Source organism: Vanessa tameamea, chromosome 14, assembly GCF_037043105.1.
Source record: "Vanessa tameamea isolate UH-Manoa-2023 chromosome 14, ilVanTame1 primary haplotype, whole genome shotgun sequence".
Lineage (NCBI taxonomy): Eukaryota > Metazoa > Arthropoda > Insecta > Lepidoptera > Nymphalidae > Vanessa > Vanessa tameamea.
The window spans coordinates 12055557-12075578 of record NC_087322.1 but is presented as its reverse complement, the minus strand read 5'-3'; the positions used below and the strand labels follow the sequence as shown (position 1 = coordinate 12075578).

At 35.4% G+C, this 20022-nt stretch overlaps 4 protein-coding genes across 13 annotated transcripts in view; 2 read left to right on the top strand and 2 right to left on the bottom strand.

The window, feature by feature from the left end:
- The window catches only part of LOC113395993 (myogenesis-regulating glycosidase), a 312246-nt gene that overhangs the window by 198079 nt on the left and 94145 nt on the right, over positions 1 to 20022 (top strand). The gene's annotated exons all lie outside the window — the stretch shown is intronic.
- On the bottom strand, positions 2981 to 4452 carry LOC113395987 (serine protease inhibitor-like). The gene has a single exon (XM_026633749.2). The coding sequence runs from the start codon at positions 4385 to 4387 to the stop codon at positions 3224 to 3226; it is 1164 nt and encodes a 387-aa protein (XP_026489534.2). The 5' UTR covers positions 4388 to 4452; the 3' UTR covers positions 2981 to 3223.
- LOC113395986 (kynureninase-like) lies at positions 9115 to 10551 on the top strand. Its single transcript, XM_026633748.2, has one exon. The coding sequence runs from the start codon at positions 9199 to 9201 to the stop codon at positions 10477 to 10479; it is 1281 nt and encodes a 426-aa protein (XP_026489533.2). The 5' UTR covers positions 9115 to 9198; the 3' UTR covers positions 10480 to 10551.
- Positions 12408 to 20022, bottom strand: part of LOC113395984 (ATP-dependent Clp protease ATP-binding subunit clpX-like, mitochondrial) — a 38162-nt gene continuing 30547 nt past the window's right edge. For 2 of the 10 annotated variants that reach the window (XM_064216857.1, XM_064216862.1), the window contains exons 5-13: positions 18062 to 18199; positions 17732 to 17876; positions 17460 to 17551; positions 16938 to 17287; positions 16765 to 16857; positions 16494 to 16622; positions 16179 to 16328; positions 14074 to 14171; positions 12408 to 13406 (exon numbers count right to left, since the gene is read on the bottom strand). In XM_064216857.1, coding sequence (XP_064072927.1) covers positions 14115 to 14171; positions 16179 to 16328; positions 16494 to 16622; positions 16765 to 16857; positions 16938 to 17287; positions 17460 to 17551; positions 17732 to 17876; positions 18062 to 18199 — 1154 coding nt within the window. In that variant the 3' untranslated portion in view covers positions 12408 to 13406; positions 14074 to 14114. Of the gene's footprint in view, positions 13407 to 14073; positions 14172 to 16094; positions 16329 to 16493; positions 16623 to 16764; positions 16858 to 16937; positions 17288 to 17459; positions 17552 to 17731; positions 17877 to 18061; positions 18200 to 20022 lie in introns of those variants that run through there. The other 8 variants (XR_010309331.1, XR_010309332.1, XM_064216858.1 and 5 more) reach the window with 8 other exon arrangements.

The window sequence follows — 20022 nt, the reverse complement described above, 5'->3', positions numbered from 1 at the left end:
CGGGCCTGTCTCCTCTAGTTACTACCACCGGTTGCACCGAATAAGGTAATATAATAGACCACTGAATACGAGTTAAAAATATAATTCTCCATTTGACTCAGGTAGAAGTAAATAGGTATTTTATATGAAGGACAGCTTCATATCATTCTGCCACTACCACCAAATATTCCCTCATCAAACACGATTTCCTAATTTTATACAAAGGATTTTTAGAAACTAGCTATAGCAACACATGGCTCAAGCTAGCCAACTTAATAGCCAGAGGTAAAATAACTGTGAACGGACTATAGTTGTATTAGCATTATATTTAATTCAACACTTAACTGTAAAATTATAAATATAGGACAGAATCTGTGTCACCCGTGTCACTCAGAGTTCGTGTGAGCATGATCGCGTCAGAAAACAAATTAAATTTGCGGACTATATACATAGACAACACAACTATTCATGGATAGTTGAGCTTTCGGGTACCTCATACAATTTTATTTTATCTATAAATAAAAATCAAATAAATAAATATACGCATTAATGTTCTTAGGTAATATTTTCCTCAATAACTTTAAAATTATGTTTTTATTCTGACATTTATTTTTGTATTTGTTAAAGAATTTTAGTAAAGTCGTCCATAGTCATGAAAGGAAATATGATTTTATAACTTTATATACTTGTGGTGCTACCTATAGGTTGTTGGTTGTATGTAAATCGATTTGTTCGGTTGACGTGTAGATGACAAGTTCATAGAAATGAAACGCTAAGCGTAGTTAAATGTATTTCTACTTAGTTCTCTTAGCTTCCGTTATATGACACTTTTGCTATTATTTCTAACCACGATAGATCTATCATTAATCATTATTCATGTATGAATCATCAATTAATTCCACTTCTTATCCTAAATTACACAGATTACACGAAGAAAGATTTCAAAACTGTTTTAATTGTTTTTATTTATTTAGTCTTCCTCACGATCATGTAGTACTTTTGCTCTGTCACCATTTTCATAAAAAAAAATCTCTTGTAAATTGTAATGTTAATTATACACGAAGTTTGTTTTGTTATCTGGATGGAACAGCACTTAAAATCGTTGATTTTTCACTTTTCACTTTCTAATTGCACTATTTTTATTTTTTTATATTATTTTTATAGTGTCGAAGTGAATCATTTGAATGTGGCGCCATCTCTCTTTAATAAGTCATATTAAATATAAGTCTTAAATAGCAGCAAAAACATATGGATTTAAAATGGTATACAAAAAAATACAAAAGTTTTGTAAATTAATAATAATGTTAGAGATTGTATGAGTAGGATTAATGTATAATTATAATTTGTTAGGAAATGCTGCTAGCAGTGTGCAATAAATATTGAATAGTGCCACCTTTCAATTTTTATTTGTATGAACTTTAGGCGCTGAAAAAATAATAGGTCCCACGTGTCAAGGATTAATAAGGACACTAAAGTACGGACAGCTGCTTTTGCAAACAGGACGTACAGGTACTACAGAATGTCTTGCTACGTTTTACAGTTTTTCAGTCATTAAACAATACAAACCACTATGTCCCTGCGTCTTAAATCTGTAATATATTCGAAAATATTCATTTAAATTTATGCTGTAAAGGGCCATATTAATCTATATTAAATGCACAATATATTTAAAGTATTTAATTGGATAAGGATTAATGCTGTATTGCTTAAAATCGCTTCGAAATTAAGCCATTATTTCTCGTAAAAAGTAAAGGATAAAAATGGTTACTGTGGGTTATCCCTAAGAGATAGACATAGACTTCAAAAAGTACCACCGCGGATTTTTTTTTTGAAGACCTTTTTAAGGCGTACAATACTGTAGTACATTATTTTGATCTATCTCGTAGGGTTCAGCCACCGTTTGCAATGTAAGCACAAAAAATGTGTTTATTTACGACATCGCTTTAAAAACCTCCGAAATTATCGGTATTTCTCTCACAGTAATTCTCTCACCTCTGGGCGGGAGCTCCCCAGTACCAGCTCCGTCCATTTGACCATATTCAAAGCAGAGCTGCTCGAATTATCGATTACCAAGCCCTTTCCGATCTGCTTGATCCTTTGGCTTTGCTTAGAGATGTTGGATCATTCTGCATCTTCTACCGAATTTTTCACAGGTAATGTTCCGAGGAATTGTTTGGATTAAACTCGGCAACACGAAACACGATTTTAAAGATATGTTCTGCCTCGCACAACCACTCTGTGGAACCAGCATAAAGGCCGGCAACCCACCTGCAAGCCTCCCGCTGTTGCAGATTTCCACGGGCGGTGGCAATCACTTTCCATCAGGTGACGAAAAGAGCAGGAGCTCTTGCCACCTATGACATAAAAATCAGGCAGCGTTAAGCGACTTTGTTTTCTACTATGTAATGAAAAAAGTAAAAAGTTCGCTTAGCAAGAAATTATTAAATAAAAATATTACTTTTTTTTTGTAACGTTTTTGAATATGAATAACATAAACATTGATGGACGCGTGCCATTGCGGACCTTTCTGTAGGCCTTTTTAAGACCTACAGTTCTGGATTAATCACAGCCAGTTGTAGTTCAGCCATTTTCAACAAAACATTTACAAATATTTAAAAACCTTTCACTTTTCGCTCTTTCTATCGCATCAACATCCGTTGAGTCGTTTAGAAGAAGTTAGGGAAGATATAGACTGCATTCTTATGTAATATTTATACATTCCTAATATTCATATTTAAAAAAAATGCTTTCTAGATTTTGCGTATGCTTGATAAACTATCCTTTTTTAGGATCCTTTTTTAGATCTTCCAGACACTTTAAAAAACAAATGAACAAAATTTTGATAATTGTATTCGAAAGGAATTCTATAAGGAGCCTTAGTTCGGTTCTGATAATAAAGGTGATCTTCTAGAAAAGTATAAAACACTTTGAATTTAATCTTCAGCTTCTTAATAATGTATTTAAACAGTAAATTATGAGTCAGGTAATGATCAATTCAAAGTAAACGTACACTTGGTTCTTGTGAATAATATCTTTATAGACTTTATTATTAATTATGTACTGAAAACCACCCGCGTGTCCCGTTGCGAAATTCACAAATCTATTTATTAGTCGTATTCTCGATTCTGGATTGGAACTTTTTATCGTCAAGAGTTTTACAATCACTTTCTGTTCCACCCGCCTTATAGAATAATCAATTCAATTATGTATTTTATATAAATTTTGTGATTATTTTTTGCGTAAACTAGAATATACCACCAAAAATTACGGTTGCTGTTGACTTTTCTATGATAAAGAAAGAAAACGGTGGCATCACCTCATTTTCCTGGACAGTGGGAAGCTTCGCAATTATACCTGGCGTACTTCCATACGCTACGGTCCCTGATTCCGTTACCGAAACTATGACATTGTGTTCAATCGTTTCAATGTAAATTGGCTCATTTGATATCCTGCCAAATGCGGCATCATTTGGTTCAAATGCATCATATATGCCCATATCGTTAAATGGTTTATGCAATTGTAATTTTGATCTTTTTACAAATTTCGGTAGCTTTACGTCAATATCTTTTAATCCGAATTCATCTTCGTCTCTCTGGAGCTTGGTAAATATATCCCTGAATGTAACTCTTTCGAAATTTCTGTACATATCTTTTATACTGATATTCGCGTCAGGAAATAATAGTAGCATACAATATTTCTCATCGTTTCCATATGGTAACTCCGTCACAGTAGCCTTCATCGATTCCATGTGGCTAGAGCGGATTTTCGCACTTATATGCATCATATCTACATTACCACGTTTACCATCGAAAGAACTTACCATTTCCCTTGCGGTATTTGACATATTAAAGGGTGTTGACCAGTAACCTTTAAAGAAAATAACATTGGCCATAACAATAGTGGAATCTTTAAAATCATCCGAATGAAATATATATGATGTTCGTTTATTTGTATTTCTAAGTAATGAATTCGCACGATCTGCTGATAATATTGGATTTTGAAAGTCGAAAGTCTTAAATATCGAATTATAATCGTTCGTTAATATTTCCCTGAAATCTGGATATATAAGAATGTTCTTATCCACAAAGAAGTAATTGTTATTCGAAACCTCCACACCAGTCATATTTACTTGGAACAGCACGTCCGTTAAGTTTTTATATTGTTCGCTGAACTTTTTCCTATCTGTGAGTAACAGAAAAGCTCTGAAGATTTCTCTTTTTGTGACTCCATGGGCACCGAACGACACGCCCGCCATCATGCTCCATAAACCGAAAGGTGCTAAAACGACTGGACCTTTTGTAGCTTCGTTCGTGAAATGTAATAGAAGTAGGCTGACATTTGTGGGTCGCGAGCTAAATTCTGCAGCGCTACACGATGTGATGGCAAAAGCAAAAAACAAAATCCACATTATAACTTTGTTCACGTCTTGATGTAATACGTTTATATTTAGCACTGACTCGATGTATAGTTCAAGCCATCGTACAAAACAGGTTATCTTGTATTCTCAAGGCTATAAACAAATAATTAAAATCAATAATGCTGTTGTTGTAAAAATCTGTATCGATGTACCTACCTATATATTACGTTATATGTATATTCAAATATATTTATCATCAAGGTTAAGTTTGTGGCAAAATCATAAATTTAATGCATAAGGAAAAATCAGTTTATTTGTGGGAATTTCTAACCATTCACAGTTCAACGTATTAAAATATTTTTCCTCAAAGATTACGATACTATGAGTATAGCAATGAACCTTGTTTACCTTTAAAATATTTGTTTGTTTGTGCGTATGTTATAACTAAAGCCTTCATTCCTAAAACTGATTCATTTGATTAGTTGCAACTCTTTAAACTCAATATATTTTGCATGCCACTTTTACGTTTTATAAACAAGTAATGTATGTTTAAAGCTTATAAACGATTGATTTAAACAATTAAATACCATGCTATGGATATAGAACAAACCATTTCAATGTAACCTGAGAACACCATATCGTTGAGGTTTTATTTTCCAAGTCTTTAGTAATTTCAAATATACGTCAGCATACTTCGCGAACGAAACCACGGAAAAAGTTATATCACACTATATTGTAGAAAAATTAAATACAGTAGAACGTCGCTTAACTGGTTTCAACTTGTTCGTCGGCCACGGCTAAGACTGGCGCGGAGGGATGCCGCGGGGCTGCTCCTGGTACGTCTCTGGTTCGGCAGGGCGGACTATGTGAGCGGCCTCGTTGGCTAGGAGGGAGTGAGAGGGCTACTCGAGCCTCCCAGGTGTTTTGCACCGGCGGTCGGCGGCGGCGCCAACCATCTTATCCGCCGCAGGGCGTCAGCTTCGTTGACGCCCAGCCTCCAATGGCGGTCTCGGAGGAGTTCGTCACATTCCGACATGGAGGATGAGGAGGAATGCGCGCAATAGGCGCGCGTTCCATGTATTGGTGCTGCTGGTGGAGGTATGTATGCCGCTGGTGGGTCGCGGTTGTATGCCATTGGCGATCCCGATGCCACACTACTCGGCGGTATCGTGGAAACCCGAGGGTGGTTTTAGTGGGTAGGACAGGGCATTAGGCCCTGGCACGGGGCATTAGGCCCCGGTTGAGTGAAAAAAAACTAGGTTGTCTTTACTCGGATATTTTTTTTTATGCGAGTAAAACTTAGGTAACAAACCAGCAGCACGTGAGCCTGTTACTGGTTTGCAGATGAGTCTGATGGAAATTGACTACAGTCGCTCTTGGACATCTGCAACACGAGAAGCTTGCAGCTTTTAAGGAATAAGAAGGCTTCTTTCTTGAAGGTTCCCGAGTCGTGTCCCTTGACTGGTTAGGATGATTTCTCTGCTTGTGTTTATTGCAGAATTTTAAACTAGGTTTGAAGGATCGCAACGTAATATGGGCAAGATGCAGGGACTTTTTTACGTTGCTGAATGAGTATCTGTAGGTATATACTTTACGAACATAAGGCAATACACTACGTACATTTGGTATACGAGAGCCGGCTGTATAGTAATATAAATAAGAAAAATTATTAAACTACAAATCATATGACCTGTCGTCGAAAATAAAACCAAGCAATCTAAGATTCAGCATATTTTGTTTTGAAAACTTAATTTATTTCCGTATGTTGTTGATAACGAATTGTTTACTTATATTTAACGAGTTAATCCCGACTGTATGTTTAATAGCGAGAATATAATCTTTAAGTGACGTAACAGTTATGACAGCCAAGGTTACAGGGTGTACTGGACAGCTATGATGAAATAGTCACAATTAAAACATTTCAAACGTAACAGTTATCTAATAAAACAACAAATTTATATGTTGTTGATTGGACTGTTGTTTTTGTGAGTATTCATCAACAATTTGCTTTGCGTAATTCTACGTATACCTATAGATACGTCTTTGTGTTCATTTTGTTGACAATTCTAAGGAATGTAAAGTAAAAATATAGAGATACATTTTTCTACTTTTCTTTTAATAATTTAAGCAAATAGTTTATGAAGAAGAATATTACGTATACATATGAATGAACAAACGAAAGATTAAAAAATTAAAATGTATAAAATATATATTTAAACTAGATATTTTATAACATTTGGTAAATATTAAGTATTAATTACACAAAGTATTATAATAGTATTGTTAATAGAACCTTTATTTATTACCTCAGTATTAGACAAGGATCTGACTGAATTTTAATGCACTGCTTAAACAAAATATATTGTATATTGAAACTTCAATTGAGGATTTGGAAAATACCTTCAGATCATAGGAATAATATGAGAGGAGGCGAAGGGTTGTTTCGTAATAAAGATAATGTAATCATCCAATCGACCGGATTTCAAAATTAAAATCAAAACATTTGTTCAAATAGGTTCATAAAAGAACTTTTGAATTAATTGTAAAGCTAGAATTTGTTTTTTTTTTAAGTTTTAATACCTATATCGTGTAAAATTATTTTAAAATTATTTATATTCATTATATAGATATTCGATTTGATTATATACGAGAAATTCACTTTCTCAGTCGTGTCGAATTTTTCATCCATTCGGATTAGGTATGAGGGTTGGGGAAGCGAGTGCATTAGTATTTGCACACAGACTTGTGCACTCGTTTATGCACTTAAGAAAATACTCTACACATCATTAATATCTTAAGTATATCCTTAGGGTTAATATAGTAACCTAATTTGTAAAGCGAAAGATTTCTAAACGTCAGTCGTCTTGTTGTAAAAGAAAACCTTCCCTATTTTAAAGATTAATTACTGAAATATTTTTCCAATGATGTTCATTACAATTTCGTTTTTCATCAGGTTTAAATGTTATTTATTTAGCATTATGCGTCTTAGTATAATTGAAATTTATTATTTATATAATTAATAAAAATACGGTAGTCGTTTATCGTATTTAAATTTTAAAAATATAAATTTGTATGCAGTTGAATTGTGATTATAAAATGAGAATTGTTAATAATATTAAGATAAAATAATCCATTCAGCACAATTAGGGGGAATGCGCAGATGGAAATTAAAGAGCTAAGTACTTTTAAGTTATTTTAAATTAAATTGTTTAGTTTCGAAAAAAAAAACTTTCAAATTATTAGTAGTATACTTAGTATTACTTAAGTAGACACAGAGTTCTAAAAAGTCCGAAATGATAGCGAAACATAAAACTACACCATCATTATCGCTCCATGTTGATAGACTGTCGAAAAAAGACTTTAAGGGTTACTCAAAACATTTTCGTTTGGCTATACCAATCAAAATTAATTATCTAAATTAATCGGCCTTTCGATCCCCTATTGAGAATGGAAACCCTGGGCCCAGTGTGAACCCGGTATATGGTGTATGGTAGAGACGGTACTGGACACAAAAACATTCTTCGCGGACAATTAAGCCCCCGAATGCCAAGAAACCGGTGAAAATTCGTTGATGCGCTCTGAAGCAGCCTATCACTTTTATGACTTAATCACACTATTAAAGATATTAGACGCTAGCTTATTTTCATGGAGATATCCTTGTAAGTAGGGCGACTCTTCTGTTCATTATTATAGGATTTTTACAATTAATTTCATGTTGGGCAAATTAGCCGCCGATGTAACCGTTATTAACAATGAGATTTAGATCGAGATTTGAAAGTTGTGCTATTTTATATTTGCTTCAAGCTTCAGATTTTCAGGTATATGGTGAAAGGTTTTTCTGATAAAAATTCTCAGTGACAGAGGTTTTTTTTTAATTTGAATTTCTCGTGCCTCGGAATGAATGTAATCTGTTGGTTGTGTATGTGATTGAACTATTTCCGGTCGTGTCGAAAAGGATTATAAAGGTGAGGGAATAGAGTTCGTCTGTATTTTCGCACATTAACATTTGTCATTGTAAATATAATGCCGAGATGGCCCAGTGGTTAGAACGCCTGCATCTTAACCGATGGTTTCGGGTTCAAACCCAGGCAAGCACCACTGAATTTCATGTGCTTAATTTGTGTTTATAATTCATCTCGTGCTCGGCGGTGAAGGAAAACATCGTGAGGAAACCTGCATGTACCTAATTTCAACGAAATTCTGTCACATCTGTATTCCACCAACCCGCATTGGAGCAGCGTGGTGGAATATGCTCCAAACCTTCTCCTCAAAGGGAGAGGAGACCTTAGACCAGCTGTGGGAAATTTACAGGCTGCTAATGTTATGTAATGTAAATATAATAAAACACCTTAAAATACCAATTTAAATCGGGCCTCATTTTATTCCATCCTTAAATTTGAATAATTTAATAACAGTATGTAATGTATTAATTTTATAAAATTTATTAATTAGATTTGTTGCAATTAACAGTTTGACTAACGCAGTATTTATACAATTTATTTCTGCGAAGTCAGTAATCTCTAAAACAACACACTCAAGATTTATCACTGATTTTATTTGTAAAGGTGATGATGATGATAGATGAATAACTACAACAAAAATCATTATTACCATTTCATGCAGTTATCCGTAACAGGACTGTCCTGGTTAAGATTATATCATGGTTAATACGAAAAAAATTCACCGAAGTCAACAGCACATTACAAATAAACATTAATAATGTGTGCATACGTTATAAACATCATTTTATATAAAAACACCGACATCATTTACTTTAATTTACGGACGACACATTGACCAAATCGTATCAATATTATATTGTCTAAATAAACGTCAAGAATAAAAAGAAGTTTGCCATAAAGATGGAAAAGCAATTTCAAGATGGAAATAACTATCCCCTATTCATGGACAACAACGATAGTCTAGGGCATTTTCGACAGCGTTTTTACTTGAAGAAGGACAGTATTTACATGTGTGGGAATTCGTTAGGACTAGCAACAAAGGACGCAGAGGAATCTATACTAAACGTTGTAGACAAATGGAAAGAAGAAGCCATAAAGATTTGGAACGTGGAGGAGAACAAATACCATCTATATTCAATACATTTAGCTAAATTAATGGCGGAATTGGTGGGTGTCGACGATGACGAAGTAGCCGTTACTGCTTGCACTACTGTTAACATACACCAGGCGGTTAGTACATTTTATAAACCAACTAAAGATAAGTACAAAATACTCGTAGACGATATCAATTTTCCTACCGATCGATACGCCATTGAAAGCCAAGTCAGACTAAAGGGATACGAAATAAAAGATGCAGTTAAAATTGTTAAATGCAAAGGAAAATTTATCGATGAGGATGATGTTATTGAAGCAATGACTCCGGATGTCGCGTTGGTCTTGTTGCCGACAGTATATTACAGATCAGCGCAAATTTTAAACATGACAAAGATAAGTGAAGCGGCAAAAAAGAGGAATATTATCATAGGATGGGATTTAAGTCACGCTATTGGCGCGGTCGATGTTAATTTAAAATCATTGGACATAGATTTTGCTGTTTGGTGCACGTATAAATATTTAAACGGCGGTCCAGGTTCCACGGCAAGCTTATACATAAACAGAAAACACTTCGATCAGATCCCAGGCCTGGCTGGTTGGCACGGTAACAAGGCAGACACCCAATTCAAATTACTCCAAGAATTCGAACACCGGCGAGACGCTACCGGTTGGCAGATTGGAACACCGCACCTTTTTTCGATGGCGGGACTCGAGGGCTCCTTGAAGTTGTTCAAAGAAGCTGGTCTGAAGAATATTAGGAAGAAATCCCTCCACATCACCGCGTACTTAATGTTTCTAGTAGACACTAAGTTATCAGGTTACGGATTTACCATTGGTAACCCGAGGGACGATGAGAAGAGAGGGGGTCACGTGTGTTTGGAACATGACGAGGGCTACAGGATTTCGTTGGCGTTAAAGGCTCGAGGTGTCGTTCCAGATTACAGAGATCCGAATGTCATTCGTCTGACTCCCGCCGCTTTGTACACGACTTACGAAGAGGTCTATAGAATGGTTGAAATCTTGTTGGACATTGTTAGAAGCGAGTCTTATAAGGAAATTAGTGACGCAAGAAATATGGTCGTTTAAACTAATATTGTTATACTTTAGTCATTAAGTGTTAAGATTCGAATAATTTAATATATTTTAATGTTTTCCGAACTGAATTATTTATTCAAAACATCCACCAGAAGGAACGAGAAATATAACCTTAAAAAAAAAACAAAAAAATATATAGTTAATTATATAATATATTGATAATTAATGATATAAATTGATAATTAAAGATAATATTAAGATAAATAATATATTGATAATTAATGTCAACAGGGAAAATGAGAAGGATCAAAGAACGTATTTATAAAATTACTAGCTGGTGGCTGCGACTCCATTCGAGTGATTTTAAGCCTCAAAAGTAGGAGTATTATATGGTTGACATATCTATGTATCTTTGAGTCTGTTGTTGTCGGCATTGTAGTTCCCAATAAGTCTAACTGCGTAATGTATATTACACTTAGTGCTGTCGGGGATTATAGTATAGATTTTTTGCAGTTGCGAACACGCGACAGAGCCACTTAAAGCTAGCCGTGTGCACTCGACTCGCTAAAAAGTAAACTATTATTTTTTTTGAATGAGTATGAACCGATATAAACATAAAATCATCTGCGCCGTACCCTTTTATATTCATAGTATATTTATTTTCAAATGCAAAGGGATGATGTAACACCACCGTAACTCTTTAAAAAGGTGTTAACCTCATCAGCCCTGGGTCCATAACATCTCGATTTTAATAAAACAAAGCCTATATGTTACCTCGAGTTAACTACAGTATATTAGTGAAGACCGCATCTAAATCGGTAAAGCCGTTTCTGAGATAAGCGGTAACAAACGTATAGATAAACAGACAAAAATTCTAAAAATATTAATGTGATCTATTGCGTTAATAGATGCCCCCAGTACTATTTTTTTCTCAAATATCTTCTATGTACAGATTTCGATCAGTTAGAATTTTATTATATGTATAGATAACGAGAATTAGTCAAACTTTCCGAACGTCATCACATCAAGCTGTCAGATTGGTTTTAAATTAACTTTTGGCGGGAGGCAGAGCGAAATACTGCCAGACGTTATTGTTATACTTATTTATAATAGTATTCTGTGGCCAGAAATTAAAAAGTATTTCGTTATTAATTAATATATTCTTGTAATAAATTTATTAAAATTAATTTCGTTTTGTTCATATAATCATTTCGACCATGGCAGCCAAGTGCAACGAAGACTATATTATAGTGAAATATTGTACTGTACGAGTAAGTGTGCAAACATAGTGTAATTTCAGTAGTTCGGGATGGCAAAATAAAATTATGTTTTTACAAAGATGCTCCAATCTCTCTATATATCTTTACAATCCCTCACAATCATCCAATTGTTTTCCTTATGACAGCTCAATCATTTTTAAAATAAGAAATAGTGTTACATGCCAGTATTAAATGTTATCCCATAAAATAATATTAACTAAAGTTGTACAAATTATTGATCAATTAATTACAATAATAATTGTATATATTTATAATATGTGATATTATTAATGATATAATTAATTATAATATCCTATGACGTCGCACCGTTGGAGGCTAGGGCTAGTCTCGTAACAATAGGTTTTTTTTTTATCTTCTTTCTCATAATAAAGGGAAGGCAATCCGATATGAAGGGGAGAGAATCCAGACTATTGACTCAGGTTCTTTTTCAAAGAGTTATGAGTGTATTTAGTCGGTGCCATTTTTCAAATATCAATTTACTACTTTCTTCAGACCCCAATACTCAAACTCATATTCGTTTATTCAACATAGAAGCATTACACTTACTTATTGATAGTCAAATTAAACACTACCATCGGTTTGGAAAAGGAAACACCCTGACCTGAGAACCAGCGAAAGAAACTCAGCAACCTATAACTTTATATAGGTCTGCCTTTTTTAGGTTAGCCACTAGACTCTAGTGGAATAATCAAACAACAATTCCGTTCTTTTCTTTATATTTTATCTCGAAAATAGGCTTAGACTATTTTAATTGTAGCTGCAATGTGATTACTTTTTTAAATAATTTACGCACCATGTATCGTAACATGAAATTTCTGAAATTTCATTTTTTTTTCATAATCACGTCACAACTTATCAATAATTAAATAAAATTAAAAAAAAAAAACAAGTGTCAAAATATAATTTCTCTCACAGTGTTTCCAAACAGTATTATTACTATATATTTCGGTACTTAACTTATATGGGCATAGAAAAAAAAACCTAATCTATGGAACCTTAACTATTTTATCTAGATTTTTCTATTAATTATTATTTACAGTAATTTACATCACAAGAGCAATGTTGTACGGTGGCTGACAATACAACATGTTTCCTTATTAAATTTACTTTTTGTATTTTTACACAAAACTCGAAATTTAGCCCTAAAGGAACTATAAATAAAGATCATTTTTATAAAACATAAAGTATTAGAATTAGAGCAAACATGCGTTTTTAAAACAAGAACTATTCAATCTTTGTAATTTTCAAATTAAAACATTTTAGTTGTTAAAATAGTTATTATACTAACGAATTTTTTTAATTTTTTCGGATTTTAATTTTGAAACACTTATCTTCAATTTCTAAACTAATTTGGTGCTAAAACAATATATCTTCATCAACTCAAATGTAAACTTCAATTATAAAATTACTTATTTTAAATGCTGAAACTAGCCTTCGTATGGATAATGTTTTAAATATTTTCATCAAATACAGTTAAAAATGTTAAACAAATCAAAAAACTGGATAATTAGTTATCATTAATCTTTTTTTTTATGTTCTTGATTTTTTAATTTTTTTTTATCTATGGTAAATTCAGTTGTCTATAGATTATTGTTTGTCTATGCAGTTTCTATTCGTAGTCTATCGTCATGACCACCATACTCGTCCTCACAGCGCACACTGAGTGACAGACGGCTCGGGTTCCGTCGCTTTTAGTTCCTGCAATAGAATAACACATAAATTTATTATATTAGAGTGAAATAATCACTTCCAGGTCAGAATGTAAAGTTCAATTAAGACTATTCTAATGGCAGGTTGAATAAAAACAACATTGATCTTGACATCACTGGTCAAGAAAAAAAAATACTTTGGCAGTAAGATAAAAATGGATATAAGCTAAGATGAAAATTGTTGTATCTTAATTAAAGAGAAATCAAGATTGTATGTGGTGTACAATATAGCAGAGATATAAGCAAATCGCATGAAATATGTTAATCCCAAGGTTTCTTCATTCCTCCTGCCAATAATTTAAATCTAAAGTCTATTCCAATAGTAGACTTTCGATTTTAATATTTTTATTTACGAATATTTGTAGATAATATTTGTACGTATTCTAATTCTATATCTGACGTATGAAAACTCAACTCAATATTTCATGGAAAGAGTATGAAACTAAACATTGCACTAGAACTAAATAAAAATGTTGTAGCTTTTCACAAATAGTTTAACTTATTAAAAAAAAGTCGTTTAAAACAATTATTCATAAATTTAAACCATAATAAGCGCCGACGAAATAAGGGTAAAACGCTGATTCTAAGATGTTTTCTGAGCTATATATTTTATTTTTATGTAATGCTTTAATGAATCTAATACATTTAAAATCAACCTGCTAATTGAAACGCTGTTCGTAATAACACTAACGCAAATTTAAATAGTACATCCATTTTTTGATCGCGGCCACATCGCAGCTTTAATGCATTCTTCCTGGAAGAAAAATAATAGAAAAAAAAATGTAAACTTCCATAATTATCGATTACGATTCAAGCGTTATTTATATGTCTTTAAATAAATAATAATAAATCTTTTAAATAGTCTTAACGAATATTATAAAGGCAGAAGTGACTTTGTTCATTACGATTTCACGTCTACCCTCCCCGTCTGCCTTCCCCCTCAAACGAATGAAAATTAATTTAATTATAAAATTTGTCTTGTTTGACAATATCTGTACACAGTTCCTTAAATATAGAACCTATATATATTACAGGTGAAAAAAGATTTAATGCGTGAAATAATTAATTAAACTTTTTATGTACAATTGTGCCCAGTTACTATTTAAAATAACAGTAATTACGGATAGTATAAATGTTTTTGTTTAAATGTTTTATATTGAAAGACTACTCTGTGTGTCGGTTATTTTTATGCATGAACGTGTTATAAGTTTATCGTTTATCTGTGTGTCTATATGTGGTATAGCAGCTCCTAAACGGATGAACCGATATTGATTTTGTTTTTGTTTGAAAATTAACAAAGGTTGTTGAAGAGATTTGAATAACTTCTACTACTCATCAATGTAATTACAAAAAATTATAATAACCCTAGCCTGATGCTGCAGCATCTTTTGGAAACAGAAGTTACCTAACTCCTCTCCAATTTACAGCAGATGTATCGAGTTTGGAATAAATGAAAAGTATATCTCTAAAATATTATTTAGCTTTTGAAGTTTTTTCGAGGTTTTTAATTTTCGAGTTTTCTAATTTATACATAATTTTAACATAATATTTGTAATTTTGTAGTTGGCTAACTATTAACAAATTGTTTGGGTATAGGAGCGTTGGGTATAGAGGCGTTGGGTATAGGAGCGTTGAGTATAGGAGCGTAAGGGTATAGGAGCGTAAGGGTGTAGGAGCGTAAGGGTATAGGAGCGTAAGGGTATAGGAGCGTAAGGGTATAGGAGCGTAAGGGTATAGGAGCGTAAGGGTATAGGAGCGTAAGGGTATAGGAGCGTAAGGGTATAGGAGCGTAAGGGTATAGGAGCGTAAGGGTATAGGAGCGTAAGGGTATAGGAGCGTAAGGGTATAGGAGCGTAAGGGTATAGGAGCGTAAGGGTATAGGAGCGTAAGGGTATAGGAGCGTAAGGGTATAGAGGCGTTGGATATAGGAGCGTAAGGGTATAGGAGCGTAAGGGTATAGGAGCGTAAGGGTATAGGAGCGTAAGGGTATAGAGGCGTTGGATATAGGAGCGTTGGGTATAGGAGCGTAAGGGTATAGGAGCGTAAGGGTATAGGAGCGTAAGGGTATAGGAGCGTAAGGGTATAGGAGCGTAAGGGTATAGGAGCGTAAGGGTATAGGAGCGTAAGGGTATAGGAGCGTTAGGGTATAGAGGCGTTGGGTATAGGAGCGTTGAGTATAGGAGCGTAAGGGTATAGGAGCGTAAGGGTATAGGAGCGTAAGGCTATAGGAGCGTAAGGGTGTAGGAGCGTAAGGGTATAGGAGCGTAAGGGTATAGGAGCGTAAGGGTATAGGAGCGTAAGGGTATAGGAGCGTAAGGGTATAGGAGCGTAAGGGTATAGGAGCGTAAGGGTATAGGAGCGTAAGGGTATAGGAGCGTAAGGGTATAGGAGCGTAAGGGTATAGGAGCGTAAGGGTATAGGAGCGTAAGGGTATAGGAGCGTAAGGGTATAGGAGCGTAAGGGTATAGGAGCGTAAGGGTATAGGAGCGTAAGGGTATAGGAGCGTAAGGGTATAGGAGCGTAAGGGTATAGGAGCGTAAGGGTATAGGAGCGTAAGGGTATAGGAGCGTAAGGGTATAGAGGCGTTGGGTATAGGAGCGTTGAGTATAGGAGCGTAAGGGTATAGGAGCGTTGGGTATAGGAGTAATTTGGTATAGGAGTGTGTGTCCCTACGTACAGTTGGTGACGCGCACCGAGGGCCAGTGGTGCAGGTCGCGCTGTGTGTGTGTGTGTGTCCCTACGTACAGTTGGTGACGCGCACCGAGGGCCAGTGGTGCAGGTCGCGCTCCCGCTGCGCGTGCCGCCTCCGCAGCTGCGGCGGCTCGCTGCGGGACACGCAGCCCTCGTGTATGTGCACGCACGTGATGTCGGAGCCGGGAATCTCGAACATCACCTCCAGGAGCAGGTTTTCCTGCGGAAATCGAAATAGGAATTGTCAATAGCTGGAACGCGAACTGATCTGAACTGGAACGAAACGAAATGAACTAGTAGTGAGGACGAGATGTATAACTGTAGTTTAATGTATCCAGTGGAATAGAAATAATTATCGAGTGTATGACAACATAATTAGTCTCACCATGATGGCTCTGAGTCCTCTCGCTCCAGTCTTGCGCTCCATCGCGAGCGAGGCGACGGCTTGCAGCGCTTCATCACTAAACGAAAGCTCGCACTTGTCCATCGCGAACAGCAGCTTGTACTGCGCCACCTATGAACATTGCAATCGAAATATAGAAAGTATTCACACCGAGGAAATAAGGCAATAATAATATTTCAAAACACAATAATTAAAGCGTGAACGTCGTCAAAGTAGTGACATTTTTGAGAGGATTCCAAATAAAAACACTCACAATAGCATTCTTGGGTTCAGTGAGTATCCTCACGAGCAGGTCCTGGTTGAGACTGTGGAAGGGCACCAGCACCGGGAACCTGCCGACGAATTCCTGCGGACGAAGGCCAACCGCAAATGTAACGAATCGGCGTCCACGACCACGCGAGAGGCGGAGGCGCTGCGGGCACTCACGGGGATCATGCCGAAGTCGATGAGGTCGCGCGCCTGCACGGCGCGCAGCCAGTGGTCGCGCTCGTCGGCCTCGGCGCGCGCGCTGTCGAGCGGCGACGCGTCGGCCGCGGCCGCCGCCAGCGCCGCGCGCCGCCCCGACTTGGGGTCCCACGCGCCGAACCCGAGGTACTTCTCGTTGTTGCGGCGCTGGATGAGCCGGTCCAGCCCGTTGTAGGCGCCGCTGGCCACGAACAGGATGTTGGTGGTGTCCACCTGCACCGCGTCGCCGCGCAGCTTGCGCGAGTTCCGCTCGGGCACCGACACCACGGCGCCCTCGAGCATCTTCAGCATTCCCTGCTGGACGCCCTCGCCTGGAAAATGTGATAACATTTTTTGCTTTATATCCTGCTCGAAGGACCGAAGAGTTGGATTATCTAAATGTGTTTTGTATCCATATAAACGGTCGTGTTGACTTAAAATTAGTTCTGGGCTTGAGAAAAATTCCTTAAAAAAATAAGTAGTAAATAAAAAATATAAACTGACCTCCCACGTCTCTGAGTTGATGTATGCCGGGTACGGCACCAATTTTATCCACTTCGTCAAGAAACACGATGCCCGTTTGAGCACGTTCGACACTGTAATTTCAATGATTACTAATTTATTATTATGAGGAGATATTGAATCAAACCAATTAATATATGATAGTTTGGTGGCTATACAGAGTTTAGATTTAAGCTTTATATAAGTTGGCGAATATGGTACAATACGATGACAATATTAAACGCATATAATGATACGAATGTAATAAAACGCACTTGAAGTTAGCGTCTTGCAACAGTTTCGCGATGACGCTTTCGATATCTTCACCTACGTAGCCAGCCTGCGTCAGTGTCGTGCAATCGCAGATCGCGAAGGGTACGTCAAGACATTGCGCTATAGTTTGTGCAAGCAATGTTTTACCTACGAACATATAATTTATTAATAACAAACCTAAGCCTTTAAAGATATCCTAATTCTGAACAAACACATTACTATATTAAGAGTAAAAGGTATTTATTCATAAATCCATGGTTCGGCCATATAACGAATGTGAAACTAATTCACCCAAATTGTTTCCAAAACGGTCAAATGTATATTCGTCTCACCGCTTCCAGTTGGTCCTAGCAAAAGTACATTGCTTTTATCCAATCTCAATTCGTGGTTATTTCTCTCCAGCACCTCTGTGCCTCCCCCTGCTCCTCCTCCTCCGGTAGCCCCGCTGTTGTGACTCAAGTGTAGAAGATCTAAACAAAAATACTTATATAAATAGAAAAAAAAATAAAACAGAAAACATAAATGTTGATGTTTGTTTGTAAATATTTTCATGAATTGCAAAGAGAATAAACTAATAACAATATATAATAAAATTTAGAAGATGCAGAGTGATCTATTTTTTGATTGTGATTGATTATTTGCAAAGCCAAAGGATCAAGCAGGTCGGAAAATCGTCGATAACTGGAGCCACTCTACGTTGATTAAGATCAAATAGAAGAACCTGGTACTATGGAACTGCCACCCAGGGGCTATAACAGTAGTCTATGTGTATCTCTATATATGGATTTACCTTCCAATTGACCACGAAACTGAACGAGGCTCGCAACATCAATGTCAATTATTCCGATACTAGCTGTGGCAGCAACAGCAATGCTCTCAAATTGTGGAAATACGACAAATGGTCTAGGGCTTACTTGTCTTTTTTTGGGGTTAAATTAGACAAAATTTTAGTCCTTGTTTATTCTTTGTTTTTGTTGTTTAGTCTTTGTTAAACTCTCTATTCGAGGTTATATATACGAGGGGCGTTCAACGTATTCTTGGTATTGGGGTGATCAATTTATGAAGAGGGTTCCTACATTGATATAAGCGAAAGACTCTCCCCGAAGGTACAAATACAAATTTTTACTTAATTATCATCTATCCTTTTCCAGATACCGTTAAAAAAGACGACCAAAATGACTGATGTGATAATGTTGTGAATAATTGAGCCTCGTGCTTTAATAATATTCTTTACAAAACAAGGAAAAATCCAATAAAACCATCCACGAAAAGATGTTGGTCTTTTTACTAAGAATCTACTCCTTCATCAACCGCAATTCAAAAGTATTGAAGACGACTCATTCTACCACGATCGATCCGATTAGTGCTTTCTCATAAAAAGTGAAAAATTATTGAGAAACTTGTACTTGAAGATACGGGTATATACATACAAGTCAAAATGTAAAAATAAAATAAAATGTTAACAAAATGAGGGATGTAGCTTTCTTTAGCTTATCAAAGGTCAGTAAAAGATGGCAAAAATACTCATTGATGTTCAGAAACAAATTCGAGTCCAGTGCTATAGTGACTGTTCGGATCTCTGTGGTCAAAATCTGACAAGTATTTTCGACCGAATTATTTGAATCCCATCGAGAAAAAGGAGAAGAAATAATAAATACAAGAATCAATTGTTATCAGTCATTTTAAAATCGACTAAACATTTTCAAAGATTTATTTTTTCAAACTTCTTATATAGTTTGAGCTCATTAAATGGCTAAACACTCTTCAAACAACTTCAAACCGATTACTATCGAAAATAAATAAAAAGATCAAAGCCGGTTCGCAATTTAAATACGGACCGAGTAAAATCGTGACAGTTTCGCTTTTAAATAACACAAATCGATTCGACACACTCTCCCAAGCCAATTGTCAGTTGTCACTACATTTTTATTGTCCCAGACGACAATACATTCTTTGACCGTCAACACATCTAGTTATGAATAGTATTGTAAGAATAACTAAAAGCCATTGAACTTAGAATTGAATTGATTATTGTAGGAATATATCAAATCAACAGCTACAAATATAAATTCAAATTTCGAACGAGAAGAATACCTATACTGTTGGCGTTTCTATTTTTTTTATATATTTTTAAATTATTAATGATAATAACATTTAAATATATTATATGGAAATTTATGTCAATCATAAAAATATTTGAATTAATCTTATAATTTAACAATCGTAAATTGTAATTGGCAAAATAAATTTACTTTCAGAAAAAACTGCAAGATTTTCTTTGGTGTAAAAACAC

Coding starts and splice junctions, on each gene's coding strand:
- LOC113395986 (XM_026633748.2), top strand. CDS start 9,199: ATGGAAAAGCAATTTCAAGATGGAAATAACTATCCCCTATTCATGGAC.
- LOC113395987 (XM_026633749.2), bottom strand. CDS start 4,387: ATGTGGATTTTGTTTTTTGCTTTTGCCATCACATCGTGTAGCGCTGCA.